Here is a 14,957-nt window from a genome sequence, read left to right on the forward strand (position 1 = left end):
ATAGCATCTGGCCTGCTGAGGACCACTGCAGTCCTGGGTCCATGGATAAACCACAAAAATCCACTGCATTATGTCACACACAAATAGATCCGGCATGTGGGCCAGCTGTTCAGGAGTCACCGACAACATGTTGATGAAATGGGACCACAGTGGTCAATCCATTCAACAGATAATTTGAATAAGTACCCTGAGAATTAATAATAATGAGGATAGGTAGCAACTCGCCATAAGGAAGATCGCTGAGCTGCAGACAGGCACATAGAAAAGACAATCACACTCTCAATGTACACACGACCACCATCTCCGGCCACAGCGTCTACTCTCTCTAAGAATCACATCAAAGCAAACCACTCCTCATGCCTCCCTGCCTCTCATCTGCAACTACTAAGCTAAATGCCGCAAATAGTGGCAGCACTGACTGCAAGCTGAGGGAAGTGGAATGAAGGGGAGAAACAGTAGTAATGAACGAGTGGAGAAGCAGCGCACATGCTCAACAGCACCCAACCAGTGATGATGCATGACGTCTCAATAAAAAAAATCATTTCATCAACTGATACAAAAACAAGGCTTTTCTAGTGTCCTTTTCATTTCAAGTTTCCCTGAGATTTCGCTGATTTCTCTGATACATTTGAATTTCCTTGATATTCCCTGGTTTCCATGATTTCCAGAACCTGTGGCAAACCTGACTATAAACACAGGTCCTGCTCTAAACTGCTGACCAACCTTACGACAGCAGATCACGCTGTGAGATGCACTCTACACTAGCTTTCATGTTACTCTGTAAAATTGGCTTTTGGACTGCGCACAGTCGTAATTTCATACTTATAATTCAGCATCTTATATTTGTGGCTGCTGAGCAGATGTATTGTATCCACAACAGAACAGTGACAATGATAAAACTGGGTGAGGAGCACATAAGCAATGCACCTGCAACATACAAGTGTCAAAATGACAACATGTCAAGATGAACCCATCACTGTTAAGAGTTATTACAACAACGACAGCTGCAAACAGCCATGTTACAACAGCTCATAACATCAGGCAATGCTGCATAGTCTGCACCAATTGTTTCCATGTTCCCAACTTTTTTCCCTTCAGAACTTTCCAGAGAGCACAAATTTGTCTGGCCCCATTAGAAGAGTGGTCAGTGTGGCGGACTGCCATGCCAAGGGGCACAGGTTCAATTCTCGGCCAGGGCAGGAGATTTTCTCTGCTCAAGGACCGTGTGTTGTGTTGTCCTCATCATCATTTCATCCCCACCTCCGATGTGCAAGTCGCTCAATGTGGCGTTGAATGCAATAAGTACTTGCCCTCATTGGCAAAACTTCCACAAATGAGGGACTCCCGGCCCACAATGCCGTACACTCATTTTCCATATGTAAGCAGACCCAGTGTATCCTGTGTACACCAAGATGAAGATAGAGATTTTTTTTATATCCGTTAGGCTGCCTAATGGACTGAAAAATGGTAATGTGGGTAATGCTGATATGGTCTGGAACTGTCTACATTTAACTATTCATTTAGACTATTCTGGACCATATGAACATTTCCTGTATCACTGTTTCTCAATCATTGTTGTTGTTGTTGTGGTCTTCAGTCCTGAGACTGGTATGATGCAGCTCTCCAAGTCTCAATCATTAAGGTAACTGAAACCCAAATTTTTAAGAATGCCTATCTTTATCTTGGTCTTCACAGGATGCAGTTGGTCTACATATGAAGCTGTGTCCCTAGACAATCCTGATAAACACTATAATCACACCTGTCTCAGAAATGACTCTGTCTACATAATGCAAATGTGATGGAATCCTGAGATGGGCGGACCCCATTGACTGATTTTCAGTATTGAAAGCAAATAATTTATTTTATAAAGAGTTACAAGTGTATCAGGATCTGCCATTGACTGGAAATATATATGGGCCTTGGTTTACCAGTCTTATATCAGGATAATAATTGTATTCCAACTTGAAGTAGCCAAAAAAAGAAAAAACAATTTCATGGATGTCAGATACAATCAGCATATGGGGAAACTGTCCCGTCTTATCACTGGTCCACTGGAGGGGCAGAAAACACATTCGGACTAAGTGCTTTCCATACAACTGTTTTCAGATTAGATGAATGAGTTAATCTTATTTCTATGAGATGCCATTCAAAGAGGAGAATAAACTTTGCATACCATTTTTTATGTTGTTCGCATCATGATTACGATACAAAATAACAAAGAGGCTTAAATTCACATGCCATTTTCTCCCCTATCAAGAAGAGTGTTTCCAGTAACCCACATTCTTAACGAGAAAGTAAAATAAGAACTAGATCAAATGCAAAATGAGAAAATGATGGCTCACAAGATTTCGAGTGCACAGGAATCTCCACTGGTGGCAGAGCAGAAATCAAATGGTTATCCTTGACTACGTGGAAATTTCGAAATTATAATGGGACGCGTCAGCATCAGCATCATCCACATCCACCCACCTCACACTCAAAATGGAGAATAATATAATAATAAGACTGACTTATTGGATGCCCAAATACAACATTCACTGCCCTTTGGCATTTAAAGTGCCCCTGCAATCTTCCAGCAGCACTTTCAACAGTTGATGTCACAATGGGTTGGTTGACATTATTATTGCTAGCCAATATAAATTGCCTGATAAAAAAAGTGAAACACCCAGAAAACATGGTCAGAAATGAATGTAGCTTTGTACGCTTATGCACCGTTGGTGTGTATGTAAATGATGAAGAGTTGCAATTCTCTGATACTGGTGGAACAGCTACCAAAGTGCATTAGTACTGTTGTTATCAGGCCAGACAGAATATATAAGGGGAGGGAACAATGGTCACTGTGCGGGACACAGATATGCCACATAGTAATATGAGGCCGCGTTATCAGCACATGGCAGGGATTGAAAGGGGGCTCAATGTACGTCTTCATGCAGTTGGCAAGTTGAATCATGCAGTATTCAGATTTGTGGCCCATTTGGATGTGACTGTGGCCCAGTGTTGGACTGCATGGTAATGTTAGAGTAGGAATACTCAATGTCAAGGTTCTGGTCGAAAATGTCTGACCACCACAAGGGAGAATTGCCACACAGTGCTCCAAGTACATCGTGACCCCTTCACATCTGAACCTGGCATCCCAGAACAAGCATCTCCTTAAGCATCAGACTGCAAATAATATATTGTTCAAGTCACAGTCTGGATTTCTTAAGGGTTCTGATACAGAAAAAGCTATTTAAACTTACAATGAGAATGTATTACTTCATTAGATAATAATTTAGAGGCTACTGGCATTTTCTGTGACCTGTCATAAGCCTTTAACTGTGTGAAACACTGCATTCTCCTAAGTAAATTAGAGTATTACGGTGTCACCGGCAATGCTGCAAAATGGCTTGAGTCTTATCAATCTAACAGGAAACAAAGGGTGTTATTGTAAAATACCTGTGCAGTAAGCAGTCAGTCTTCATCTGACTGGGAATTAATTAAATGTGGTGTTCCTCAAGGTTCCATCTTGGGTCGATTGCTTTTCTTGTGTACATTAATGACCTCTCATTTGTTACATTGCCCGATGCTAAGTTTGTTTTCTTTGCAGATGATACAATCTTGCAATAAATAGCAAGTGAAGTACAGATTTAGAAATAGCTGCTAATCAAATTTTCACTGACATTAATAAGTGGTTTAAAGCTAATGCACTGTTAGTAAGCTTTGAGAAGACCTGTTATATGCAGTTCAGAACCTGTAAGAAATTTCCTTCCATCATGTGTACACCATATGAAGACATGCAGATTGAAGAGGTTGACAGTGTTAAATTTCTGGGATTACAACTCAATAACAAATTCAGTTGGGAAGGGCATACCACAGAACTGCTTAAGTGCCTAAACAAGTCTGCATTTGCAATGAGAATGATGTCAGATAGCAGATATAAATACAAAAAAAATCTTGCATCTTTGCTTACTTTCATTCTATTATGTCATATGGGATCATATTCTGAAACAGCTCATCAAACCAAGCAAAAGTTTTTAGGGTGCAAAAGTGTGTGATAAGAATCATTTGTGGTGTAAATTCAAGAACATTATGTAGAAACCTGTTCAAGGAACTTTGTATTCTAACCATTGTTTCTCAACATATTTATTCCTTAATGAAATTTTTTGCAAGTAATACATCTATATTTCCAACCAACAGCTCAATAGATCATACCAATACAATACTAGGGATAAGAACAATCTACATAAAGACCTAAAATCACTTACCTTGGTCCAAAAAGGTGTCCATTATTCAGGAACACATTTTCAATAAATTGCCAGCAACCATTAAAAACTTTGTTTCAGATAAAGCATGGTTTAGACAAAGTTTGAAAGACTTTTTGATAGGAAACTCCTTCCACTCTATAGAGGAATATCTTAACAGTGACTGTTAAGCCAGCTTAAGTAAAAATGTCTGTTAGATTTCAATTTTGACAGCACTTGGCCACAACAGTCAAGATTAGGAATTTTGTGTATGATAAATTTATTAATAGTGTTTGTAGTTGTAGTAGTAGTAGTAGTAGTAGTAGTACTGACAGCGTGTTAATTCTGTAAATATTAGCTGTTCCAGTTTACCGCATTGTATCCACCTATTTTGACAATCTCCTGACAAATGATCAGAGTAGGAAGTGTTATATTCAAATGTTTTATGTTATACTTTCTGACATGTTCCACACATACGAGAATCATCTCATTTTTTGGGTCTATGGAACGAAAACTGAATCTAACCTAATCTAATCTAAAAGTAATGGACTGCCTGCCACATTTATGTCATTCTGCACCACTGGTAGGTTACTATCAATAAATGGGCTCAGGAGTTACCATCCCACGCATAGGCTGCTCTTAACACTGCAACACAAACAGCTGTATTTGGAGAGGTGGCATCTCACATGGAATGTTGATGAATGGCACCACATTGAATTCAGCGATGAATTGCAGTTCTGCTCTATCCCAGATGATCATTTTTGGCAAGTGTCTATGCAGTGAGGAAATTCCACACAGACTCTGTGGGGTGGAATTGCACCAGGTAATGAAGCACTGCAGCCTCATGCAGCCTCTGATGGTCGTTGCATGATAGATTGGCACAATGTTCCAGAGATAGGCCTTACTCTAGTCTTTATATTATTATATAATATAAAGATACATGGCTATTGTAAGTTCATCAACATAGATGGGTTTTACTGGTGTCTGCATCAAAACCAACTCCATGCCAGACAATATCCAACACTGCTGATGCCACAACCTTCAATCAGGCCCGCATTCCATCTGACCGTCACTTAACCAGCACCCTCCACCACATCACGGCTCAGCCCTTGTGCTGCTCTCTGTAAACAACATTGTGGGACCATCCACACACCCACTGCTCTCTGTAAACATCATTGTGGGACCACCCACCCACCATGTGGGTTCGACAACCAGTGCTGAGATCAAAATGGCAGCAGAACCAGTGACTTCCCTCCTTCCAAGATACAACTGGCACAAACCAGGGCTGGCTCTTGCAGCCGTATGTGCCACCTCAAAAATGAGGAATTCTTTGGCAAATGGTCTTTGCAATACACTTGAGTTATCCACACAATGCACTCTGCTTAGTTTTCCTGTTATGCTGGATTGGGCACTGATCTTTTGGATTGAACTTAGTTACAGATTCAGACTTTTAACTCAGTGTCCTGTGTTTGTGGATGTTGTACAAGTGAATTCTATTGCATTTGCAAGACAATGTAAACATGGCTTTGATCAAAGCACTCTTCTGTCTTTTCTACATGACTGTCTGGTATTCAGCACCTCTATTTGACAAGTCGTGATCTATCCTTTGCATTTCATGATAGGTTATTTATTTCAAAAGTAATTACAGATCAACAGCAATGCAAAATGAAACACACAATTAAGATTATGATACTGAAATTCATTCTTCGAGGGTGAAGCATATTGGTCTAGTACTTGCAACGATGACTCAGTGAAATACAAACTTCAGTGTACTTCGAAATGATGATGACAGATAAAGTGCAGAACACGGTATTGTTTCACATGACAAATTACTGAAGAGCAGGCAAACAAAAAGAAAAGAGAGGAGGGACTGTTTCCTAAGCTGAAGGAGTCTACTTGTGGATACCATCAGATCTTTCACCAGTCTCCCACAATCTGATCAAAAGAGGATCCACAATAAACAAGCACATAGCTCAAAATTTCTGCACCGCATACACATCAGGGGTGAACTGCTGTAGTTGGTAATTGTGCATCATGCACATTCTTTGACATCTGTGGCAGTCCAACGCAGTCATAACATTCAGTAACTGTTTACACTGCATTATTTTTTGAATGATTGTTATAATTTCCTCTTGCAGTGTCACTGGTATTTGTACATACATACACAAAGAGGACCATAATGAAGGCTAAAATTCGAGTAGAGCAAAATACTGTCCCTCAAAATTCTAACAACTGGTTATAGCTGTCAAATTATTCTGAATAGTAATGCCTCATATTAGGCTAACAACGTAATAAAGGTATTGATGAGTTACTTACTAAAAATGCTGTAGCTGCTGGTTCTGGTAAAATGTCTGAAACTAGCCGCAAAATTCTGCAAATGCTATTTAAGTACACAGGCTGCCCAAGGGTTGTGAGCAAGTACTGTGGTCCACCCACTAGCTCCAACACACTCTGAAGTATTTTGGCTGGAGGCGGTTTCCATAATGGGCTAGGTGGCTGCAACACTGGTAGAAACCACTCTGGGCCATCCACAGCCCAAGGCACTTGATCCATACCAAGCAAACGCACCCAGCAATCACGGCAAGGCAGCAAAGGAACCTGTTATTGGAAACAATACACTTGAAGTCGGCACCACAAAATGCAGTAATGAAAATTACAGATAATAACAATAAAGACAGGCATAATGTAATGAAGAAGTTTTTCTTGTGTCAAGATCTTAATTCTGCAATACTCAACACAAAAGTTTTCTGTGCAAAAACTATTTTCACATTAACACCAAATTATGGTTATGTTGAGAGAGAGAGAGAGAGAGAGAGAGAGAGAGAGAGAGAGAAGGGTGTGAGGGGACGTAACACATAAAAAAGAAGTGTCAGACTCCTCTTAAGGTATTACCACCCAACACTGTAAAATAATTTGCTAACACCACTGGTCCACATTAATAAATTGCTTATAGCATGACTGAATATTAATGCCATTTTCAAAAGAGGAATTAATTAAAATAAAAACTAATCAAAAATTGCAATAATTATTTTCTCCACAGTATTAAACATCAGTCATTTGATTTCACACACAATGTGCTGCAGAGTAATTTCTGATCTTTCCCTTTTCACATCTAAGTGTCACTTGTTTGTTTCATGAGATAAATGGATCTTCACTTACTCTTCACTGCTGTAGTTGCCAAATGTTTTTCAATGAAGTTTCAAAAGTCACAAGACTTAATAGTTTTCCTAAAAAGTAAAATGTGTACTGGATCAGGACTTGAACCTGGAACTCCTCTCTGATAAGAGCAACGCACACCAATTATGATATCTATGGTCGACTCAACTTTTTCCTTGTTTCCCTCCTGACCATCGAAACTTCACAGAGAGCTTCTGGCTTGTCACATCTGAGTGAAGGGAAACAGCATGAATGTGCCAACCCAGAACACCACCTTTTTGGAGGAAGTGGGCAGTCAAGTATGCTACCTGTGCATACCCCACGGACTGATTCAAAGTTTCAAACACATGTGCATGCATCTTAGCTATTGTTAAGAATTGTTATGAATTGATGTTGGAGAAATGATCACATCTGTTTGTTTGAAAATTTGGTTGGAATAAAATGGCAGAATTGTACGTTTGTCTTCGTCATTTACATCAGTCTGATTGTTCTTTCCACATTACTCAGTTCTTAAATGATAAAATTCTTGGTCACCAAACACAATATTCAGTACCACCTCCTCATGGAGCTAATGGCTATATCACAGCTGTTCGCAATCTGAGGCACATTTTATTGTATCTGCTCCACTTTGCAAAATAGTCAAGACAGTCAAAATCAGCTTGTATTTAACACTGCCTATGAAGCAACTGTGCCTGCTCAATGAAAGATTACAGGTGCAATGTGCATGAACTGAAGTCACAAGTGTAAATGTCCCAAAAAGATTTTTTAAGCAAAATATCGTCACTACACCATGTTCCATTAAAAATATATTATGTCTTTCAGAAATGAAACTCATCACTGATCAATCAAATTGCTTGTATGAACTCTGCACTACATAGCACAATAGCACAGAAACATGAAAAAGTTATGAAATTAATCCAAAATTGTGTCAGAAAAACAGGTGTCCCCCCACAATGCAATTTAAGTCCTTGTAGATTGTGTCATAAAATACTACAATCAAAACAGTGGTGTGATTTGAGTAACTGGATAAAATGAGGGCAGAAAAGAATGAATAAATACTATGAACAATTTCAAGGAGTGGATTTGAAAAATATTTCATCATTGCTCGAAAAATGTATTCAAAGAGCTCTGGGTTTTTCTTCATCATTCGGGCAGGTAGCACTCCCTTCACACTTCACAGCAGCCAACACTGCAAGTAGTGCTACAGTGAGTATCGTCATTCTCACACAATAAAATAAAAGAGTGACTGTATATGGACTACTCCTTGTTCAATGAAGAATCAAGCTGCTACAAAATTATTCTGGTGTACACACTACACAACTTAGTTGGTAGTCACACTAGTTATGAACATAATGCACTCTACTTATGGAAGGGTAGACAAAGATTTGCCTCTACCTTATCCTCATTAGAGGAGGGTCTCTCTTACCTTGGGGTCTACATGACCTGTCCTTTCCTTTTAATCTTTCTGAACATATCCATCTCTTCTGATGCAGTAATTATTTTAGTACACAGTGCCGCCCTTTCACTTTTACGTGTGTCTGGCTCAGCCCTTTAGATACGGCTCCCAAAACTGGCTTTCGTGAACAGCTTCCCAGTACCACTTTTGGGTGGTCACGTAAAGACTTCAAAATTGCTTCTGGAAATCCACTTCTAGTTGCTGCTTTTACAATTCTGCACTCGACTTTTGCTTCCATGTAAATGCAACCAGTTTTCAAACGTGCTTGGACTGTCTGGTTTCATCTTGTTATCAAAAATTTTTGACTTATATGGATGCTCGTGGTCTCGCAGTAGCGTTCTCGCTTCCCGAGCACAGGCTCCCGGGTTCGATTCCCGGCGGGGTCAGGGATTTTTTCTGCCTCGAGATGACTGGGTGTTGTTGTGTCGTCTTCATCATCATCATTAATCCCCACCATGGTCGGAGGAAGGCAATGGCAAACCACCTCCACTAGGACCTTAACTAGTAAAGCGGTGCGGATCTCCCGCTCCGTAAAGAAGCATGGGACTTCATTTCCATTTGGATGAAGTGGTTTTTTGTACTGTTGTAACTGCGACTGGAACTGTCGCAGGGTTGAAATGGAGGGAAAGCGCAGTGGGACCTGCGGAGAGGCCCGCGAACAACAACACAACGGGAGAGGACAGGCACGACCAACGAAGGACAGAACGAACAACAACAAGATCGAGCAATGGAGTCACAAGTAAACCTAACAAACACGTCCACTTGTACACAGAACAAGAAAGTAAGTAAGCTGTGTAATGCGAGGCGATGTGTCCACAGACGTACGCGAGATTAGGCTGGCTGGCTGAGCAAGAGGCAGGCGCTTAAGTAGTCTATTGGGGGCACCACTATTGCCCACTGGAGCCATGTGTTCCACTATGGCACCCTCACACTAAAAGTGGGACAGGAGGCATGCGCCGCCACAGCTTACGGCGCAATGGTGCAGAGACCTCTAGGGGTCTTCAACGTTCATGACGTCTAGCGGGGATTCAAATTCTGCGGCGCGCGGTAGCAGATCCCTACCCCCTGAAACTTGCGCATAAGGGCGGAAATGCCCCAGATGGTGCCGAGGTGGGCGGCAGTGGGAAGAGGAACTGGGCACATCAACTGCAATTGGCGGAGAGGAAGAGACGCCCGAGGTATCCATGACAGCCGATCCTGAGTCTAGGGTGGGGGAGGGAGCCACCGATCCACCCAGAGGTGGAGAGGGCCGGCGCCAGGCCCACAGGGAGACCGCAACCGGGGACAGGGACGGTGACTCAAGGACCACGTCTCCACCGGCAGGAGGTAGGGAAGGAGGCGGCGGCACGAGTACCGTGGCAGCACACAGGCGGAGGTGATTACGATAGCGGCGCTCTAACCCCTTCGTCGTCTGCACCAATGTCATACGCCACCCATGGGCCGCGACGACATTGGCGGGTGTCCAACACGACATTGGCAGGTGTCCAACCTGACTTGCGCCCATACTTGCAAGCCCACACAGCCATGCCAAGGGCATTCCACTGTGAGGGGCAGAAGTGGGGGCGGGAGGAGGATGGCATCAGCAAATGGAGCAGGGTCTGCGGCTGTCGCCCCTGAAGGAGCTCTGCCGGATTGTGTCCGTCAATTGGCGTAGTGCGATAGGTGCTCAAAAACAGAGTGAGAGCCAACGTGGTTGGAGATGTGTTGACTGCCTTAGTCAACTGGTGTTTAAAAGTGTGGACAAGCCTCTCCATCATGCCATTGGACGAAGGGTGGAGAGGGTGGGCTACGGATATATGTGATACCATTGAGCTGACAGAGGTCATGGAAGGAGGACGCCGTGAATTGCGGACCATTATAGGAGACCAACGTGTGTGGCAGGCCCTCAATGGTGAGAAACTGGGCCAGAGAGGTGAGTGCAGCCTCCGTGGTGGTGGATGCCATGCTGACAACATATGGGTATTTGGAGTAGGCATCAACGATAAGTAACCACATGGACCCCAAAAACGGGTCCGCAAAATCGATATGGATGCGATTCCAGGGCCAGGCTGCAAACAACTGAGGGGGGGCTTGCCTGGCGATGCGCACAGACAATGCACCCATGGACCAGGCACTCTATATTGCCATTGATGCCGGGCCAATACAAATGCCGGCGAGCTAAAAATTTCATACAGGACATACCCCAGTGCCTGCGGTGTAACAAACTGAGCACCCGAAGTCGCAATTCCGGAGGGATGACAACCCGATGGGCATCTGACTCTGTGGCCAACAAAAGGACATCATCGACCAAGGAGAGCCTGTGGGACAGGTGGCACCAAGGGCTGAAATCGGACTGCATCCGACGAGTAACATAGGACGCCCACCCGTGGATCACGTAGTTGAGAACCTGTCGCAAGACAGGGTCGTCGCGGGTAGCCGCAGCAATGTGAGCAGACATAAGAGGCAGACCATCCAGCATATCCTGGCGGGAAGAATCAATATGAAAGCAGAGGATCTCCTGTTGGTCAAAGGTAGGATCGAGCCCAGCTGGGAGACGTGACAAAGCGTCCGCGTTAGCATGGTAGGGGGTGGGCTTATACCAGATGGTGTAACCGTAATTACGTAAAAACAATGCCCAGCACTGGAGACATTGAGCTGTCAGCTCTGGGAGGTGAGAGTGAGGTTCGAAAAATGCAACCAAGAATTTATGGTCTGTCAGGAGGGTGAACTTTGCCCCAAAGAGCTAGGTGTGAAATTTTTGGACGGCGAACACGATCGCCAGGGCCTCCTATTCAATCTGGGAGTAGTTCCTTTGTGCTAGGGTCAACATCTTAGAGGCAAGAGCGATGGGCTGTTCAGAGCCATCGGCATTCCGGTGCATGAGGATGGCCCCAATGCCGTATGTCGATGCATCAGTTGCCACAACCAAGGGGCGGTCTGGAGAGAAGGGAGTAAGGCAAGCATCGCCTTTAAATGTAGAAAAGCCTGGTCACAGGCAGGAGTCCAAACAAAAGGTCCCCCCTTGTGACACAAGTGATTGAGTGGTTGAGCAACAAAGGCAGCCTGGGCAAGACCTTTAAGTAATAAGTAACCTTGCCCAAAAACACCTGCAGTTCAGAAAAGTCCTCAGGACGAGGAAGGGCCTCAATGGCCGTGAAGGGCAAATGCCCTCTTTGCTAAGCCGGTGGCCTAAGTATTCCGCTTCTGGTTGAAAAAAACAGCACTTGTCCAGCCGACAATGTAGACCAGCAGACTGTGGAGTGTGAAATAAGGCACTGAGGTTTTGCAAATGTTTCTGGTGGGAACGCCCGGCGAACAAGATGTCATCCAGATTATTCACAGAGGCAGGAATAGGCTGTGTAAGCTGCTCCACGAATCGCTGGAAAATGGCCGGCACTGAAGAGACACCAAAGGGAAGGTGCTTGTACTTATACAATCTGAAAGGCGTGTTGATAGCCATGATGTTTTGAGATTCAGCATCCAAGGGCAAGTGGTGGTATGCTTCAGCCAGGTCAATCTTCAAAAAATATTCTCCCCCGGCAAGCTCGGCAAGATCTTCCTGCTGTGGAATAGGATAAGTGTCAACGAGAGACTGAGCACTGACTGTAGCACCGAAATCCCCACACAGCTGAAGGGACCTACTGGGCTTCCATATGACCACCAGTGGAGTCGCCAATGCACTGTAAGTGACAGGCTCCTGCACGCCAGTAGCCTGGAGCCGATCAAGTTCCTGCTTGACCGCTGGCCATAAGGCCACCGGAAGGGGCCGGGCCTGGGAAAAGCGAGGCTGTGCATCTGGCCTTAAGGTGATGTGTGCCTGAAAGCCGGAAGCACATCCGATATCCGGTGCAAACAGCAATGCAAAAGTGGAGCACCGATCATCCAAGTCCTGAAAGAGAACAGCTGTGGAAACAACCTTAACTTTGTCAGAAATTGAAAAGCCAAACAGTTGAAACACATCCAGACCAAAAATATTCGAAGCTGATGGATGGTCGACGACAAAGAGGGTAAGGAGCCAGGGAACACGTTTATACGTTGCCTGGACGACGAACTGCCCACGAAGGGGAATGGAACCGTCTCCGTAGGCGACCAAACGGAGAGAGGGAGGCGACAACGCAGGAGAGCCCAGCTGGGTATATGTAGCCCAGCCGGGTATATGTCGCCATATTAAACAGGGAGGCGGTTGCCCCAGTGTCAACCTGAAAACTGACATCCTCTGTGCAAATAAGGAGCGTGAGGAAAATCTTCCACACCCCGATTGGATGTTCCAGAAGCTGAACCAGTGTCCCGGTGGAGGAGCTTGACAACTGGGAGAAGGAATGCAATATGTCAGGCAATGTACTGGCGAATGGCAGTGTGAGAGAGTACTGTGGAGAGGACTGATGTTGTGATGAGGTCGCAACCTCCAAACCCGCATTCATGGGAACTGCTGACAGTGCCCTGGGGCTCAGATTGTATCTGTGCGGTTGAGAGATTTGCAAGGACAGACACTCTGAGTGACCTACCAGTGGTGGTGCAGTCAGTATGTGAACAGAAATGGTTGGTCTGCCAATGTTCCAGACCCCTCAGAGTACCAACTGTCATAAGGCGCTGCCCATGGGTGACCACCAACGTAGCCAGCATCCATGAAAGTTTTGCTCTGCATATTATCCAGCTTGTCAGATCCAGACATAAACAGGCTTCCCAAAGTTGGGAAATATGTTTTATGCAAACAGAATTTTGATTAAATGCTTCTCTCCTTAGAACATTGTAGTAAATGCAACTGATAAAAAATTAATTTCACACAAAAATAATTTTCTTTTAAATAATAAAATTGATTTTGATGCTGACATTAACACATGATCTTGTAAAAAGCTGAACAATTTATTTGGTTAATATATTTCAAAGCTGGTTACTTGTAATCTTATTACCTTCTGGAACATTCTAAACAGTAGTTTTATAAAAATGCTATCCAAGTAGATGCTTTTTAGCTATATTAAAGCTAAAGCAACATCAAAATCATAAATAACAAAAGTTAACAGTAGTAATGAGAAAATACTGGAAAGTAATTTTATTACCAAAACGTTTAATAGGTAACAAAACACACACACAAAATATCAAAAAGGAGCTTGTATCTTCTATCTACTTTTCTGCATAATCACAAGTGTTCTCAACACCTTTCTCCCATCATAGTACCAATTTCAATATGCCCTGCTGTTATGAAAGTCCTTTTAGTTGGAGTATAGCCACGTGTGGACTGTTGATTTCACTTCCACATCTGTCGCAAACTGTTGGCTGACCAAGAATTTCTTTGTGGGACCAAACAGATGAAAGTCTGGATTGTATGGGGGATGCTGGAGCTGGAGCACCTTGCACACATATTTTGCAGTTTTCTCACAAACAGGAGCAGCTCTATGGAGACGAGCATTGTCATTAAGAAGTTTTATAGTGCCTGATTTAATGTTGTGACATTTGACACGAAGGGCTTGATAACAGCTTAACCAAAGTTTTAATACAGGCAGCAACATTATCATTGGTCCCATGTTCAGCAAAAGTCCACCAATAACACATCCTTCATATCCCAGAATACTGTCACAAGCACTTTTCTAGCAGATTGAGTCACAATGATTTTTGTTTTTGTACTGGGGAACCAGCATGTTTTCACTCCATAGAGGCCTGCTTGGTTTCGGGCATGTAGTGGTATGCCCACAGCTCATCGTCAGCAATGCGTTAAGTGATCCAAGCTTGTCTTGATTCACTGGCCCTTGTGGTTGTCTGTCAGGTTCTTAGGCTCCCAGTGAGCACTGACTTAATGAAATTTCAGTTCATCATGAACAACATTGTACACTGCGCCACAGGAAATGTTGAACTGCTGTGATAAGGTTTGCACTTGCACATGCTTGTCATTCGAAATTGCTGCCTCAGTAGCTTCAATATGCTGTTGGGTTGCAGCTATCACTCGCTATCCGGAGTGTGGAGAATCATTAAGGTTCACACGACCCTCTGGGAAGAGTGTGCACCATCTGAAAACATTGCCACTGTTCATATAGTCGCCCCATACATGCCATGTGTGTCCCTGTGAACTTCAATTGGTTTATGGCCTTTGGCCACATGTATCAAATGACACTTTGCTGCTCTTCACAAGTTGATGACAGTTAACGTGTGCA

The 14,957-nt window shown here is 43.5% G+C and overlaps 1 protein-coding gene across 1 annotated transcript in view; it reads right to left on the minus strand.

Moving 5' to 3' along the window:
* Positions 1–14,957, minus strand: part of LOC126281692 (nuclear exosome regulator NRDE2) — a 163,645-nt gene that overhangs the window by 66,698 nt on the left and 81,990 nt on the right. The window contains exon 9 of the mRNA XM_049980860.1: positions 6,537–6,818. Within this exon, the coding sequence (XP_049836817.1) occupies positions 6,537–6,818 (282 nt within the window). The remainder of the gene's footprint in view (positions 1–6,536; positions 6,819–14,957) is intronic.

This window comes from Schistocerca gregaria, chromosome 7, assembly GCF_023897955.1.
Source record: "Schistocerca gregaria isolate iqSchGreg1 chromosome 7, iqSchGreg1.2, whole genome shotgun sequence".
Taxonomy (NCBI): Eukaryota; Metazoa; Arthropoda; class Insecta; order Orthoptera; family Acrididae; genus Schistocerca; species Schistocerca gregaria.